We start from the raw sequence: 17,842 nt of genomic DNA, 5'->3' as shown, positions 1-17,842 counted from the left end.
TCTCTGCCTGCTTTGCTCGCTGCTGCTTGGTCTCTGCGGGCCCCGCCTGCCCTGGCTTCTCCCGGGGCTTGCCGCGTGCTTGCTCCTGTACGGGATTGCTGGAAAGCTGGGTGCCGAGGACCCGATGCTTGTAGGCACAAGTGCCAACTGCTTGGGCCAGCTGACTTCAAGGGATCCCTTCCAATCTTACATTATGTGATTCCTTTTCCCCTTCCCTTTTTCCTTTTCCCCTTCACCCTTTTCTCCTTGCCTTCCCCCTAAAACCTGATCTGTACCCACTGAATTTTCCAAACATCTCTATTTCAGACTCAGGAGGACTTGGGCTCTGAAAAGTTTTGTTCCCTCATCTGAGAAAGATAATTATTTTACCTACAAATCTCACTTTTGACCTTTTTCTTTGTAGGATGAACACTGTGTGCCTTTTTTCTTTCATATCTTCAGAGGCACATGCAGGTACTAACATTCCCTTATGTTTTCTGAGCTTCACGAGGGTCACAAAGCTCTGCTTCCGAATGCTCATGCAGACACCGAGCTGTGGGATGCATGTAGAAGTATATATTATATGCTGGATGGGGTCCACGATTCATGCTGTTTCTCTGTCCCAAAGCAAACCCAACTCTCGTGCTGCTTCATGGCTGTGCAGTTTGATTTTTTCCTTCCTTCTGACTTGCACAGAAGAAGGTTCTTTCATGCATTGGAAAAAAAAAACATTTTCACCTCTACTTTGAAAAGACTTGGATTGACTTACTTATTTTTTAACTATAATGCAATAATAGAAATCAACTTGGTAGTAGCTGGGACAAGTGTGTCAGGCTCCGAACACTCTAAGGGAGTGTGCACAGGCTGCCTGAACACTTAGCGTTCTGCTGGTTAACGTGCTGCTCAGCAGGGACATCTGTTTTGTAGGAATACTTTGCTTTTGGGTTGTCTCCTTTTCTTGAGCCAGTAGTACCAATCCATTCCTTGGTGGCAAACTCAGTTGTGTCAATGTCAGCGTTTCAGGACAGGGTTTCAGAGCGTACAGCTGAGGTTACCTCCTGCTGCTGCTGGTTCTTTATGAGTTTTCCTAACAATGCTGCTTGTCTTTGCTCTGAGCTGTGGTGTCTCTGTTCAGCCCAGATTTCTGTGTCGATGAGGAATTCTTGAAGCTACAAATATGTGTGTATATTTTTACGTGTAAAGTAGCTTCATGAGTAATAACTTCATTCTTTTCTCTGCTGTGGAAGCTTTAAAGCAGTAACAACAGTATTTATTACAGCATCCTCTGCATCTTGATTTCTTGTTGTGTGCTTTGACTTGGGAATTACAAACAAGAAATAATTTCTAATCATTACTCGGCTGTATTTTGACTATTGCTAACAAATACTGTAAGAATCTGACCACTAAGTAATCTGTCTCATTTTTTTTACCACTTTATTTCTGTTGTTATAAAAATTCAGGCTTTATAAAAGGAAGTAAATGCTACTCTTCTGTTTGTCTGCTCGAGTGCACTTTTTTAATGCTTCAAAGCTCTCAACCGCATTAAATTAATATTTAAGAATGCTGAATGTGTTGCTCACTGTAACTTTAAGCCTCTTCCTTGGGAATGAAGGTGCTCATATCTGTCTGGTACGAGTACATTGCCATTGCAGCTCTCGCTGTGCTGGGAGCTCTGATCTACCCAGCAGTGGTAGATGATCGAGGTGCTGTCCTTCCCTCCTGACAGACACTGCCTGCAAGAACCGGCCCCTCGACCTCGTCTTCATCATCGACAGCTCCCGCAGCGTCCGACCTGAAGAGTTTGAGAAAGTGAAAATCTTTTTGTCAGAAATGATCGATACTCTGGATGTTGGTGAAAGAACAACCCGTGTGGCAGTCATGAATTACGCCAGCACTGTCAAAGTAGAGTTTCCCCTCCGGACCTACTTTGATAAAGCCTCCATGAAGGAGGCCGTGTCTCGCATTCAGCCCCTGTCTGCTGGCACCATGACTGGCCTTGCCATCCAAGCTGCCATGGATGAAGTCTTCACTGAGGAGATGGGTACCCGGCCAGCCAACTTCAATATCCCCAAGGTGGTCATTGTTGTGACAGACGGACGACCACAAGACCAGGTTGAAAATGTGGCAGCAAACGCCCGCACGGCTGGGATTGAGATCTACGCAGTGGGGGTAGGCCGTGCTGACATGCAGTCCCTGAGGATCATGGCCAGTGAGCCGCTGGATGAACACGTCTTTTATGTGGAGACCTATGGTGTGATTGAGAAGCTGACATCCAAGTTCCGAGAGACATTCTGTGGTAAGGTGCTCAGGCCAAGAGGGTAGTGTAATTTGGCTCCTTTTGGCTCCTACTGTGGTTCCACTCCCTAAGAAAGAAGTTTTTCTCATTGGGGAGTGTTATGTATCGTATTTACATATTTCCTTTGCCATTGGTTGAGCAAATAAGTCAACTCTTCTATTCAGTGGAGGCCAAGTAATGACCTTTCATTTTGAATAGCAACCTTACCATGCGGGGAACAGGACTGATGCCATGTTTCTGTGTTCCTCTGCCACTTGATTATGACACAGAGCTGCTTCAGTAGCACTTGGGGGCTGCATGTGTATATGGCTTGGGCTAGATACTAGTGATGCTAGGCCAGGATGGGCTGCTATTATCATCAACAAAAGTCTATGGTGTATCTGGAGTATTTAGGATTGCCTAAAAACACCTATGCCACAAAAAAAAACAAAAAACAGTGACTTTGCGTTAAATAAAAAGGCATGTATGTAGTAGATTTTTCTAGTAAAATTTGAAGGAAATGCCTTGTAAAATAAATTTCTAGCAAGAAATGGGTGAAATCAGGTGTAAAGAACGTTGTGAGAGAATTAACGTAGCAGCCATTGCTTTGGGAACTTGGCTGACAAGAATGTGTTACTTCGTTACTTCAGAGCCCTATTAAAAATTCCCGTTGTATCTTTTGAATACATTTAGAGTGAATAGACTTCTTTCTCTAGATAGAAAATAAATGTGTAGGACCATCTGTAGGCAGGACACTTTGCCCATTAATTAACATAGGAAATGCTTGAGGTTTGGCTTGACATCGCACTGTGTTGCTGCTGTGACCACATCCTCTCCCTCATAGCTAGAAGATACAAGTTCCCCCCTAGCTGGGCAGGTACGAGTGCTGTGAAAATAGCATTAATTTTCCACCTATGTTCTAGACAAAGTGAGGCTTTTCATAGCACCAAAGAAAAATTTCTTGTTCTTAAAATTACCGTTTATTGTGCTGAGGCATAGCAGTTACACTTCTCCTAAGCTGGAGGATTTACCAAAGAGAGCTGACTCATGTCTACTTCCAGTGTAACTCTGAGTTTACTGCATGAAGTCAGCCAGGCTCTGTAGGATTTATGAACAGGAGTGGGGTAAGGGGAATAATTTCTCAAAAGGCTCTTATAAGCCAAGCGAATCTAAGACAGTCTTGTAAGACAGTGTGGGTAAACTGGGTCTTTTCCAACTCCATGCTGTTTTTTGGACAGCCAGAAATTTGCACTCACCAGTGACAATTAGGAGGTTCTTTGCGTTGGCCAAGCCAAACAAGATTGTTTGTGGGGTGAACTGAAAACAAGAAAACTAATGTTCAGGGGTGAAATGTTGGCCAGGATCAGGTCCTTGATGCATTGAGAGCATCATTCAGCATGAGACCATCCCAAAGATGGAAAATCTCCTTGAATTGATGTCAAGGTCAGTGGAAACTTGCCTTTCCTGCCACAAAAATCTGACCGTTTGAATCTGAGCTTCTCAGTTGTGCTTGAAAATATCACCCACAGACTTTGGTCATAAGGCACTGAGATGAATTCTTTTATTCCCAAGGTCATAACAGGATGAAAAGATGCTGAGTTAGTTTGAGATGGTTTTTGCCAAGGCACGCTTTCAGTCAGCCTTATTAGAGGACATCTCAATCTTCCACATTTTAGAAATTGGGAATGTTAATTCACATTCAGAAATAGATGAGAAGATTCAGGCATTCTCGTTTGTTATTTCTTATCTCACCATTATTGCCGCGGAGTTGGATTTTTACCAGTACTCCATATCCACGTTGTTACTACTCATCTAAGTCAAATCTCAGGTAATAGCTCAACAGGCTTCTCTTTCCATTTTTCTTCTTTTCCCTTTCGCTTCTGTCTTCTTTCCTAGTCCCATTTTTTTTCCTTCCCCTTTTATCCACCCCCTCTTTTTTTCTGCTCCCGCTCCTTCTCCCCCTTTTCATCTCATCTAAATACAGTCATTTAAAGATCATCTAAGTTGAAGTGAGTATCTAGCCTTCCTATACAGGGCAGCATTGCACGGATGCTTTTTATCCCTTATGGCCTGTTCTCCTAGCACTCCTGAGTTACTTTCCTGTTCTTCCTACTCTTGATGCTCTTTCTGTTGTCATTTAATTTATTTTATTGTGCTGTCACATTTCATTTTACATGAGAGGTTTCTTTTCTGAATGCAGCAGGAATTCATAAATCAGGTTGTGTGCCAGTAAGCAGAGCTTAGCAAGCTAAACCAGAAGGTCTTTCTTATTGCCAAGTTCCCATGTCCAGTGTAATTAAAGGCTGCTTTAATATAGGAAACTCATGGAGACATGGACGTATTTTCTGTGAGTAATCATCATTGCTTCTAATTGAAAAATTGCTTTAGATGCCAACTCTTGAAGTGAGAATTCACCTGCAGCCTTCCCCCTTGGTTCAAAAACCCATGTGCCAAAATGCTCAAAATCTCTCTCTCCCCACAACACTCCTTCTGCAGATCAGTCTGTCTTTCTGTGGGGAGCTATTTCAGTGTCATTCATGACCTCTTTCTACAAGGCTATAAAATGTTGTGAAAGATGCCTGTAACTGTTGTGATGGTGACACAGCGCTGAGATTTCCTACTACTAATCCAGCAAACAGCGCAAGATCTGAAACACCTCCATAAGCATGAAATGTTAATGAGTGTTTCTTTCCCCTGAGATAACTGAAATGCTTTTTCTGAAAACGCCCTCTGTAGCTGTGAACACATGTGCACTTGGGACCCATGACTGTGAGCAGGTCTGCGTTAGTAATGGTGGATCCTACCTCTGTGATTGCTATGAAGGCTACACTCTGAATCCAGATAAAAGAACTTGCTCAGGTATTACTCTTTTGGTAAATGTATTAACTCTTGCCATTTCTGAGATGATTCCAAATAGAAATGTATAAAAAAATGTTCCTTTTGCAGCTGTAGATGTGTGTGCGCCTGGGAGGCATGAATGTGATCAGATCTGTGTGAGTAACAATGGATCCTATGTCTGTGAATGCTTTGAAGGCTACACCCTAAATCCAGATAAGAAGACTTGCTCAGGTAGGAATTAAAGGCTATGTTAGTATATGAAACTCACGAAGATATGAACATATTTTCTTCATTGTTGCTGGTTGAAAAATTGCTTGTAGATGTCAACTCTTGAAGCCCTTCCCCTTAGTTCCAATGTCAGTAGAATTGCACTTTTCTTTAAAACTCTCGATTAAAAAATAAAAAAGTATTTTGTTGCTACCTACCGCTGTACAACCTTCACGGTACTTCATAAACATTGACCCTGGGAGAGGAGGAGAGTGAGTGCCACTGGTTGGATATTAGGAAAAATTTATTCTCTGGAAGAGTGGTGAGGCATTGGCACAGGCTGCCCAGGGAGGTGTGGGAGTCACCATCCCTGGAGGTGTTCAAGAGCCATGGAGATGTGGCACTGAGGAACATGGTCAGTGGGCATGGTGGGGATGGGTTGATGGTTGGACTTGGCGATCTTAGTGGTCTCTTCCAACTTTTTGATTCTGTAGAGAACTTAAAACCTGTTGATTTTCCCCTAAGCTCTCCATCTCCCTGTCAAAACTCAGGTGTGGTTTTTTTTTTGAAGGTTGCTGCTCATAAGCTATGCAGTGCTCCACAGTATAGCAACCCCAGTCTTATGCCAAAAGCAGCTTCTTCCTTACTTACTCCTCGAATTGTCACCATGAGAAGTTAGACTATTAGGAAAACTTTTTTCCCCAAATATTTTCCTGGAGTTGTTCCTTTAGATCCAGAAGTTTGAGCCTGGTAAGTGCCTCCCTCCCTTGGAGAGCACATAATCACTCTTTCTCACTTAACAGCAACATGGCAGGCTATTGTTCATCTCAGTATGGTGCTTTAGCTTCATCTGTCATGGGGCTGTTCAGAGCAGTCAAAATTGCAAATGAAAATCAGACTGTGTGAGATGTGGTGCAGCAATCTTGGAGCCCAGATATCTGCCTCCTGCATTAAATAATTAGGAACTGAATTCAGTTGTCTGCAGCTTAATAAAATAATGTGGTAGGTGGGGTGCTGGTTGAATCCCGTTTTGAATCCTGATTAAGTTATATTTATAAATGTTCAAGTATTTACAGTGCTTGAGTGTCTGGGAGGGATTAATTGCTTTCCTCTCTAAAACATGGTCCATGACAGCCATGGATGTGTGTGCGCCTGGAAGACATGACTGTGCCCAAGTCTGTCGGAGAAACGATGGATCCTACAGCTGCGACTGCTTTGAGGGATTCACTCTGAATCCAGATAAGAAGACTTGCTCAGGTAAGACTTGGTCAAGAAAAAACTGTGTTCAGCTAAGAACACGTACTCTTCTGAGTCAGGTTAATTTCCATTATTTTTTGTGATAGTTATTCAGGAGTTTCTGTACAACTCCTAAAAGCGCAGTGCAACTTCTGTTTTTTTCTTCACATTTCCAGTAATGATTTGAGACTTCTGGCTCTTCTGCAGTTCTGGGAGACTTATAATTGCTGTAATTAAGATGTCAGTTGGTATTTCCCTGGAGACTTCACAATATTTTCATTCCCTTGGGTCATGAGTTGCCATATCCACCTGAGAGCTGAGAAGGATGGTATTTTTGATGGGAATGTGCGATACACACTATCTCTGACAGGTAACTTCAGCAAACCAGCATAATGAAGCTGTGGGAATGAGATGAAGAAGAGCAAGGACTGTGCTGAAGACAGACTAGAGCCTGTAGTCATTCTTCTTGGTGGATGTGTTTGGACCTTAAAAAAATATTCTAGCCTTAGAGCTCCAGGGGCTGGAGAGAAATGGTCTTTCCCAATGCTGGTCTCTTGCTGAGAACGGAAGCATAGATCTTGTTGGTACATAAGGACATATACAGAAATGCATAGTACGTACAGATTAACATCTATTCTGTTTCATTTTTACTCAATTAGGGTTTGAACTTCACTCTACATTTCCTCGAATGTCTTAACGATGATTTACTGTTGTAAAATCCTTCTTTCCGCTTCTGTCATAATCTCTTTCCTTACTATACTTGCTGTGACAAATCCATGTTTACAATCCCAGGAAATTCCTAGGGAAATCTCTCTGATTAATTCATAGCTCTCACATCTCAAAGAAGCAAACTCCTCTTCTTAGTATTTCTTCTAGTGTAGTTCAGGAACTGATTTTGTAAATACAGTTCCAAAGATTAACTCTCAGCTGGTATTATGGAGAGGCAATAAACATCTGTGAGGGAATGTGAATGTAGTGAGGCATCCATTTTGTGAGTCTAGTCCTGAATCTCCTTTCATAGCAGTGATTATCCCCGTGCCAACTCAAATTTCAGAGTATTTCCCCCATATACCTGCTTTTTTAATTCTTTTCCCTCTTCAGTGTCATTTTGCAGCAAGCTGCTTGTGATTTCTCAACTATCTGAGTCTTTCAGATATAATAAAAATAGCATAGATCCAGGAGAGGCCCTTTCCTTGCTTGCTTGCTTGCTTCTTTTCTTGCTGTCTCTGCTTCTTTCTTTCTGACTTCAGTTACTTTTGCCTTACAGAACCTCTGTACTGCTGAGATACCCAAATATAGGAACTCCTCAACTTGCTCTTTTGGAGTTGACGTGTTAAATTTGGCAGAAGAGATCTTCCTCACACATAAAGTACCCACTTCGTAACTGGCAGCGGTTGCCACGTCTTTCTTTTTTTTTGAGCAGCCTTGTATACTCTTCTGCTTATGGTCTTTTCACTCCATAAAACAGTGTCTTATCTAATTGGAGTTGAAATAATGCCAAATGCTCTCTTAAAATCCAGATATTCGTTCTCCGAAATTCCTTTGAATAATTATTTTGTAACTGGGTCACTGCTAGTTCAGTTCCTTTTGCAATCTGTTACAATGAAAAAAAAAAGTGTTGCTGGAGTTCCAAAAGCCGTGTTAACTTTGTGATGCTGACAGACAGATAAAAACACACTCTCTGTGCTCTACTGTGGCTAATGGCCTGCTGATGTACCATAAAAATGTCCTGGTTTTAATCCAAATGTGGATATGGTGGCAAAAGGGAATTGCTAATGCCAAACACACAGTCTGAAGTTGGGGCGTTGTTTAATGTTCTTGTCGAATGTCTTTCCTAGCTGTCGACATGTGTGCACCTGGAAAGCACGACTGTGAGCAGGTCTGCGTGAGAGACGATCTGTTCTATACCTGCGACTGCTATGAGGGCTATATCCTGAATCCAGACAAGAAGACTTGCTCAAGTAAGGCCAGATTGCTGCCTCCTGTCCCTCCCTGCTCTCCCCACCTAATCACTGAAGTGCTATAAGACAGCTGTATGTCACTCTGCCCTATCCTCTTACAGCATCATCTGGATATATAATGTGCTTCATGTGTTACAGTGCTAGTAACTGTCTAACATTTCCTCCTTCTGTATCACTCTGTAGTCAGCAAACCCTGTTTGCAGAGCCTCTGCGGCATTTGATGTGGAATCCTAAATTGGGTTGGAAGGGACCTCAAGTGGTGACTTGTCTGATCTACTGCTGCTCAGAGCAGGAATAATTGGACATTACATGAAGTGGCTAGAGACCTGTGTAAGAGCAAAGTATAAAAGAAGTGGATATAGCCAAAACGAGTTGATTTTTGTAGGTCTGGACTTAAAACATAAGTACAGTGTAAGAACACTAGCATGTTTTCTATGATTTGATGGGCATCCCGCGAGCAGTAGAATTGCCCACTATTTTGAATATCAAATACTGGAAGGCTCTAACTTTCACAGAAGCTCTGCAGAAGGCTTCAGGCTACTCTTGGACAGTTGCCATATGGAAAAGTAATTTGGTTAAAACAGACATAATCCAAAGATGATCTGTATTTGCCACTGGAGAATTTAAATGCAAACACACAAACTTCACTGGCAGTCAATGGGAAGCCAACCGTGCTGGTGTGATATTTTGAACTGGCCTTCCTCCAGCTGAATTCTGAACAGCTCTTCTTTGTACATTGGCCATAAGGCTGGCAGGATGTTCCAAAAAAGGGAGCTGAACAAATACGTGTTCAGTGGAATCAAGGAGACACCAGTTTCAACACTGGCTCTGAGACAAATGATTTTCTGCACTGCTGGAAATGAATCTGTTTACAGATTTTTTTTTTTTCAGTGAAATGCTGAAAGAACAAACTTTTGAAATTCAGTATTTCAGTCGTTTTCTGTAATTCAAGCGGCCATCAGTTTCCTTGCAAAATGGAAATATCAGTGGCATGGTAAATAAAGAGAGAAACCAAAATAATTTAGGAAATTAGAGAAATTGTATCCAGGTACAATACTTCTATTGTTTTATTGCTAGAATGCTCTCATAATTTGTTTAGCATTGATGAACTTATACATCTGGAGAAAAAAAACCCAAACATTTGAATAATCTACTATCAGTGCCTTTGCAAGCTGTTGTGGTTTAACCTGGCACGTGGCTGAGCACCATACTGTTGTTCACTCACTTCTCCCCCCTTCCCACTGGAATGGGGGAAAGAACTGAAAAGAACAAAGTAGAACTTTGTTATACATGTTAACGTGTAGAAGGTGTTATAAATATAAGAATATAAATATGAGAATATAAAATAATGTTTATCCCTTACTGATAGTTCAGGCTGCCATTGATGAAGTCACTGAGAGAAGCATGAGGGCTATCAAAAGGGACTTCAGGGGACTGGGGTGGTTAGTAGATGGTGTAGGAGTGCAGGTGGTGTCTTCCTCTATCCCTTTGGTGGCAAGGAGAGATACTGAGAAGTCCAGGAAAACCCATCTGATAAATACATGGCTGAGAGGCTGCTTTGAAGGGGAAAGGGGTGATAGTGAGCCTGCCTATGACAAGGTGCAAGATGACATAGCTAAGTTACGGAGACATGGTGCTAGCAGGAGCCCTCGACCTGCTGCATCTAATGATGCTGAAGGCAACAGGGAGACTAAAGGTAAATACTTCAAAGGAATTAAAGAATTATCCACCAAGAAGGCAACAAGGCCAGCTGCCCAACTAACTGCCTCTACACCAATGCACACAGCTTGGGAAATAAACAGGAGGAGTTTGAAGCCACCATACCACTGGAAAACCATGATGTAATTGCCATTACTGAAACCTGGTAGGATGATTCCCGTGACTCGAATATAGCTATTGATGACTACAAGCTATTCAGAAGGGACAGGCAAGGAAGGAAGGAAGGGAGGAGGCATTGCCTCTACCTTACAGAAAGAATAGAGTGTGAAGAGCTGTTCCTGAAGAATGGCCACAAGCAAGCTGAAAGCCTATGGGTGAGAGTTAGAGACCAAGGCAACAAAGGGAGCTTTGTGGTTGGGGTCTACTACAGGCTGTCTGATCAAGTGGAGCCGGTTGATGAAGGCTTCTTCCTACAGCTACAGGAGAAATCACAATTGCAGGCTTTCATCCTGTTGGGGAACTTCAACCACCTTGACATCTCCTGGAAGAGTAGCATGGTGAGCTGTAGGCGATCCAGGAGGCTCCTAGAATGTATCAAGGATAACTTCCTGAGTCAGGTAATAGCTCCACCAGAGGGGATGCAGTGCTGGAACTGTTGCTCATCAGCCCAAGTGAACTGATTGGTGACATCAGGATTGGAGGCTGCCTGGGCTGTAGTGACCATCCAGCGATAGAATCCACTCTCTTAAAGAATATGAGACATGCAAAGAGTAAAATCAGGAAGCCAAATTCCAGCTCTTCAGGGATCAGACAGCAAAACCCCCTGGGAATCTGTCCTTGAGGACAAAGGAGTGGAGCAGAGCTGGCAGATCTTTAAGGAATCTTTCCTTAGAGCATAAGAGCTTTCCATACCCAGGTGGAGAAAGTCAGGAAAGGAAGACAGGAGACTGGTATGGCTGAACCAGGACCTGCTGGTCAAACTGGTATTCTGGTCTTGGACAGACATGGTAACCTCATTATAGTAGCTGTGTTCCAGTTGTTGTTGATATGTTTGTTCTTAACTTGCAGCAACTGTGGTGCATCTTGCCTTACAATGTTCCTTATGGAGTAGGTGAAGTTAACTTGCCTTTCATATACTAAGAGTTCACAGCCTGCCATTTCATTATGCTACTATGAAATTATCATTTCTCTCAGCCTTTTGGTTTGTGAACATCCATGTTTTGTGGTGGATTATGGAAAAAAAAAGGAATTCTTAAGGAAGGCTGAGGCCCTGGTCCTCAGTAAGCCTTAGGGCAAGGCCTTGGAACAGATTAAATGGAATCACTACAAAATATGGCAGTGTTTGTTTTGTCTTTCCTAAGAGGCTGATTACCACTCCTCCATATTAACTGGTTTCTCCATCAGTGTTGCTGCACTTTCCTGCTGGATTTTAAATTCATTTGGACCAATTGGAACATTGTTGTGATTTTGAGTGGACTGATGTTCATATCTCTTGATGAATGAAGAGTGATACTCCTTATGCATGCATATTGCCAGTGTTAAAAGAGTACTTGTGGGGTCAAACACACTGATGACTTAGCTGAACCTCTACTGCTTACTATTTAAAATTATTGCACATATTCCTCATATTTTGTATTATTTACAAAGTGGCAAAATCAATTATTTTAATTCTGTATCAATCTAGATACTTAGGTATCTAGATTTGCCCACATCTCATAAACTGATCCAAGCCAATTGATTTCTGACACTGATCAATTCTTTATGTACACAAAATCACTAGATGCTGTTCTGCTTGGTTGCAAAGCTCTCTGGAGGATTAACTTTGGCCATTTATGCATTCTAAGAAATTGCTTTACCTGTTGTGTCATAGACATCCCAAATGGCATTGTGTTCCAGGTTTGACATCAGCAACCCAGGTTCTTCTGAAGAAAAGCCCAAAAAGTTAATCATGGCCTATGCTATAGCTGATTTAATAGAATGTGGTGCTAGTGCCCTTCCTGCATGGATGGTCAAAGTGCTTCTTACAAGATAGAGCCTGAACGGCAGGTTCTTAGCCTGTAGCATTTGAGCATGCTCATCCCACTTCCCAGTGTGCCCTAACTTTTGGGGTGGGGGATATTCTGGATGAGAGAGAGAACTGGTGTAGTGACTAGAGTTGATGGGAAGAGGCTGGTTGGTCCATACCCCCAGGGTAGGGCCTGTATTCATGCTTTACTCCATAATGGTCTGATTTACAAAGCTCAAGAGCATCTGGGTAGGTAGGCCAGCTCCCAGCCTCCTTCTCAGTTAGAGTTGAGCTCTCTGTTGCTTGCCCTGCTCCTGGAGGTATGACACGTGTGTCTCTAGCTACAAGATGGCCTCCATCTCCGTCACCTCTCCCTCCCACCTGCCCTGGGCTGCTGTCTGGCTTCAACTCACTGTGCCTTTTCCTGGCTTTTAAATATTTTCATCAGTATTCTAAATGCAGTTTTCTCTCTTAGGATCCACAACAAGCAGTCTTGTAACAAATGAAGAGGCCTGTAAGTGTGAAGCCATAGCTGCACTGCAGGATTCAGTCACCTCGCGCCTCGAAGCTCTGTCCACAAAATATATCCTTTTTCTCATGCGTTCAGCTCGTTACTGGTATTTCAAAGGTAGTTGTTTTGGTTGAAACCGGGCGGGTACACACCTCACAACCAAAAGCATTTTCTTGATGACTGTACAAATTTTCGGGAGTGAAATCTTAGGTGTTGCAAATACTATTATGTTTTCACATTTCCTAACAAGGTACAGACAAAATGCACAACCCCACTTTACCTGGACTATATTCATTATGTTGGACTTCAAACCTTGCTCTACTTGTAATTCTTCAAGGTGACATTGACAGCAAATGCTCACATTTGAGCTCTCCTATTAGTAGCTTGTGTATGTCCCAGCATTTTTGAGGGCCCATCAGAGGCAGAATGACAGCAGTCTGACCAGCTGCGGCTTCCAAGCTGGCATACAAGCTCTTTTGTATGAAAAAACTGCTAGCCTGTTAGTACTCAACTGCTGGGAGATATCAGGGAGGGCTGTGGGGCAGGGCGAGCACCCAGCCTCAACGTTTACTGGCTTCATTCACTGCATTGCGGCAGAGAGGAGAAAGGTATCTGGCTCCCAGATTAGACATTTCACAGACATGTGGGAGGAAAAATGAAAGTGGTGAATTCTGTGGTGTAGTAGCAAACCTGAATGTTGGAATAAATGTCCTCAGATGGAATGACAAGAACTGCTGACTGCAAGTTGGACAAGCTGTGATTCAGCATAAGGCACAGTTTTTGAAAGTGTGAGTGGTTGATCACAGTGACAGTTTACCAAGGGTTGTGGTAGGTTTGCAGCACTGGAAACTTCTGAGACTGCATGCTTGTTTTTCTGTGAAAGGTGCTCTTGTTCAAATAGGAATTAATGTAGGGGAGGACAAAGTCTGTGGTTGTCATTCAGATAACTAGAGATTCAGAATAACGATGAGGGGGATACTTTGGATTAATCAAAGCAGGATACTGGTAAGTTTTCTATATTAACATTTGTACAGGTAAATTAAGTCTATTACCAAGGACACAAGAGTTTCCCAGCTCTTGAACAAATTCAAAATTATTTTTATAGGTTTAAGTGTAAATCCCTCTTCTTTTAGGGAACCTAGAATTGAGTTCATCTCCTTTGGAAAGGTGAAGGGAAGAATCTGATTTTCCTTGGATTAAAGTATGAGGGCTGCTCCAAAATCAATGTGTCCTATTTTATGATGTTGGCCCGCAACGTCAGAGGCGGATGTTGGAGGGATGACAGTAGAGGTTGAACCTTCCCAACGTTATGTTTTGTTGCCATGTAACAGATGGCAGCAGAGGGGCAGTGTGACAAAACGGCATCTGAAATGTGTATGAAGCAGTGGTGTGCCACTGAATTCCTCCATATTCCAAAAGCAGCACCCACTGACATTCATCGACACTTGCTGAATATTTCTGGAGACCAAACAGTGGATGTGAGCTCACTGAGGCAGTGGGTGGTGCATTTCAGCAGTGGTGACAGCGACAGTGGGTTACTTGTGCTGGTGTGGATTTTTATGAGCATGGCATGCAGGCTCTTGTTCATAGCTGGCAAAAATGCACAACTAATGGTGGTGACCAAGCTGAAAAATAGCATTTTGTAGCTGATAATATGCTCTATCAAATAGCGCTATTGTGCTCTTTGTATCAGTTGTAGTTTCCATGGAAATAAATAGGAGGTATTATTTTTGGAGCAATCTAGATATATCATTCCAGGAAGTGTAAGCAGTTAAAACTGAGTGTCAAGATAATTAAGCCTATACTGTAATCTCAATAGTAGTAGAGTCTCTATCTCAAAAGAACAGACTCTCTCTGACCCAAAGCACTAATATGAAAGAAGACAGCGGTGGTTTCAAGTTAGGAATATACTTTATTACAAAGAACTGATGCTTTCTTTCGAAGTAATTCTTTGCTGGGCAATCTGTATCTTTCGCATCCTCTCAAAACAAACTGGAAAAAGCAGTGGAGACTATCATCTGCTGCTCCTCAGACCCAAATGTCACTAGCTCCAACTCCTTATAAGAAAATGGGGCTGTAAAGAAAATTTGCTGAGTTACTTGATCTTAACAGCTCTCTAAAACGTTTTGAAATCTCTAGTTCAAGCACCTACTGAGGTCACTTAGAAAGCAGTTTATCTGTGTGAAATGCAGTAATGAGAAAGATTATAAATAAACCAAACCTGGTAGCTATTCATTATATCACCCTTAACACCTGACCACTAGATGAAGTGTCTCAGAAGCTGCAAGCCTATCAAGACAGACAGCAGGTTGTCTGAGCCAGCATTCTACTTACCTTCAAAATGATCTTTCATAAGCAATTCTTTTTATTGTGTTCAGCAAGCTTTATTTTGTTGCGCAGCTTACAGCACAGCAGTTGGTTATTATTATTGGCAAGCATCAAGAAGATTTCAGGAAGACAACAGTCTTGAAAGTACAGTGACCCTGAGGATCTTCATGTACATTCATTTTGTAATGATAAAGCCACCTATACCTGCTTTGGTCTGTACTGCAAGGAGTACAGCAGGTATTTCTGTTCTGCAGTAACTGCATTTTTATTGTCTTATTTAAAAGAAATACAGGAAAAAATGAATGAGTACAGTATTCACGTCATATAAAACTGTGAAATGGCAAGGCAGAGTAAAAGTGTGCCTATGGAATCTGTGCATTAAATGGGAAAGTAATTTGGGGTCTTGTAACTTATTTTGATAAAATAAAGTATGATCAAGCACACTGATGTTGGAAGTGGTTTTTTAAATACAACTTAAAGTATGTGTATTATGAAATAGTTTAATAAAGACCAGGAAATAAAACCTCACAGATATAAGAGGCATAAATCACAGAAACCTGCATAATTAAACAGGACACTGTTCCTGAGTCACACAGTTGGAAAAAAACTGATTGATTTTGAAACCTACAACTCCTTGCTAATACCTGTAGAAGACTAATTGTCATTTCAAAGTTCTGGACTTGGAAGGATAAAATATGTGCTCTACATTAAGGTTTTTATCCTGCAAGAGTTACGTCAGCAATCAGTCAGTGCTGTTGTCATTCCACAAGCTCTCCTGGGACTACAGGTCTCCATTGGGCTTGCACAACAAATCTCTCTGTCAAAGGAAATCCACTCATTCTGCACACTTGTGTGTGCAATCATACATATGGTTTTAAAACTATATTTAAATTACACAAAGTATTAAATCGAGAGTTGGTATGCCAAGGACATGCTGTAACAACAGTGATGCTCATGTCATACCCTGAGCATAACAAACTGTTTCAAGGAAAGTCAGTGGACGGGAGTTCACTTAGCATGTACGATTTTTGAGTGAATGCTGTTGGACAGAGCTTCACCTCATTAACAGCAACGAAATGTAAAAAGAGTGAAAAGCTGAAGATCTTTCAGTAGGATGAAAAAACACTGTATGCTTCATCCTATTCTCTCATGTACTTGTGTTCGGAATTGTAACATAGAATGAAAAGCTGTATATATGAGGGAGCCTTCAGGTATGACTGTCCAGTAATGTTAAGTTGGAATGAAATTCTAAATAGCACAGATGAACAGGGGACACAGTTTCATCAAGAATTGAAAATGAGTCTGCAAACTCTTCCCAGGCTGCTGGACTGGCGTGTCATCGTTATTCCGTGAAGTGTCCCCACACATCTGCTGCCTTTCAGCTACAGTTGGCATGGGACAACCTAACTGTGTTTCAGTTGCTTCTTCAATGTGCTGTGCACGCACATTTTTTCTGTAACTCAGGGAGTTTTATATCCAGCACTTTGCTTACTTTTATGTCCTTGGGTTGAACATCGGTATTATATAAGGATTTATGAGAGCAGAGGTATGCCTTAGCCTTTGTAATTAGAAAGAATAAACAAGTTGTAAATCTAATGCAAGACTTCTCAGCTTCTTGGCAGCTGGGAGCATATTATGGTAATCCCACTTACACTAGGGCTGGTTGTCAGATGAGATGTGTAATTTTATGTGATAGTGGAAAATTGTCCTGGGGGCCAGATCTGCCTTGCAAGCTGTCAGCTGGACAGGCTTTGTCCATGTGCTAGCATTCATAATGCCATTCTACTTTGCAGATGATAGTATCTAACATTTAATTCCTCTGAGCAATTGTCTTGCCTCACTTTGTGAGCACTGGATAAAAATCCAAGGTGATATAAGCAATTTTTTAAAAAAATGGGATATAAGAGCGTGTCCTATTGAGTGAATTTCTAAAACTTAATTATTTTAAATACAGATGTTCTTCTTTTATGGATGAGTAATATATATTATTTCTATTATTGATACAAAATGATTTCAATGCAGAGAACTGTTATGAAAAATAATTAAACAGGATCTTTTGGATTATATTTTCAAATTATTCTGCTTAAAATATTTTCTAACCTACCTCTAGCCCTCTTGTTCAGCTCTAAGATGCTGTAGTTCAGCATATAGAGGAGTTGAGCCTGCTTCGCTTTATAGTTCTTACATATGTGCTTCTAAATCAGCATAAGTTAAAAAGTTTGATGTCCAGCACTTGAAGTTACATACAAAGTGTACCTTCAGTTAAATGATTTGATGATAACCAATGGCTGGTTCTATCTATGCATTTTCAGATAGCCTCTCAGAAGAGAGATATGGCATTGAACTTGACAGGATGAAGGTGTGAGAACTTGACTTCATCACGATCCTCCTTTATGGAGGACATTGAACAAAATGTTCATATTTCAGTGTTTGGGAGTGCTAGCTGACAGCCGGCTGAACATGAACCAGCAGGGTGCTGAGGTGACAAGAAGGCCAATGGCATCCTGGCTTGTATCAGAAATAGTGTTGTCAGCAGGGCCAGGGAGGTGATCATTCTCCTGTACTCAGCACTGGTAAGGCCGCACCTTGAGTGCTGTGTTCAGTTCCGGGCCCCTCACTACAAGAAAAACACTGAGGCCCTGACGCATGTCCAGAGAAGGGCAACGAAGCTGTGAAGGGTCTGGAGCACAAGCTCTTTGAGGAGCAGCTGAGGGAACTGGGATTGTTCAGTCTGGAGAAGGCTCAGGGGAGATCTCACTGCTCTGTACAACTCCCTGAAAGGAGGTTCCAGTGAGGTGGAGAGTCAGCTTCTCCCAGGTAACAGTGATAGGATGAGAGGCAAT

The 17,842-nt window shown here is 41.9% G+C and overlaps 1 protein-coding gene across 2 annotated transcripts; it reads left to right on the top strand.

The window, feature by feature from the left end:
• MATN3 (matrilin 3) lies at nt 7-15,442 on the top strand. 2 transcript variants are annotated; one of them, XM_021392321.1, is made up of 8 exons: nt 7-453; nt 1,706-2,275; nt 4,991-5,113; nt 5,201-5,323; nt 6,434-6,556; nt 8,374-8,496; nt 12,636-12,743; nt 14,933-15,442. In XM_021392321.1, exons 1-8 carry the CDS (start codon nt 405-407, stop codon nt 14,986-14,988), a joined length of 1,275 nt encoding a protein of 424 aa, XP_021247996.1. In that variant the 5' UTR covers nt 7-404; the 3' UTR covers nt 14,989-15,442. The 2 variants fall into 2 exon arrangements, with proteins under 2 accessions (XP_021247996.1, XP_021247997.1); XM_021392322.1 differs by lacking the exon at nt 6,434-6,556.

This window comes from Numida meleagris, chromosome 3 (assembly GCF_002078875.1).
Source record: "Numida meleagris isolate 19003 breed g44 Domestic line chromosome 3, NumMel1.0, whole genome shotgun sequence".
NCBI lineage: Eukaryota > Metazoa > Chordata > Aves > Galliformes > Numididae > Numida > Numida meleagris.
Note: the sequence above shows the minus strand (reverse complement) of the source record. Positions and strands in the feature narration are given on the sequence as shown.

Coding starts and splice junctions, on each gene's coding strand:
- MATN3 (XM_021392321.1), top strand. CDS start 405: ATGAACACTGTGTGCCTTTTTTCTTTCATATCTTCAGAGGCACATGCA. Junction 8,497..12,635: donor AGACAAGAAGACTTGCTCAA/GTAAGGCCAGAT, acceptor TTTCTCTCTTAG/GATCCACAACAAGCAGTCTT. Junction 12,744..14,932: donor CGAAGCTCTGTCCACAAAAT/ATATCCTTTTTC, acceptor ACACCTGACCAC/TAGATGAAGTGTCTCAGAAG.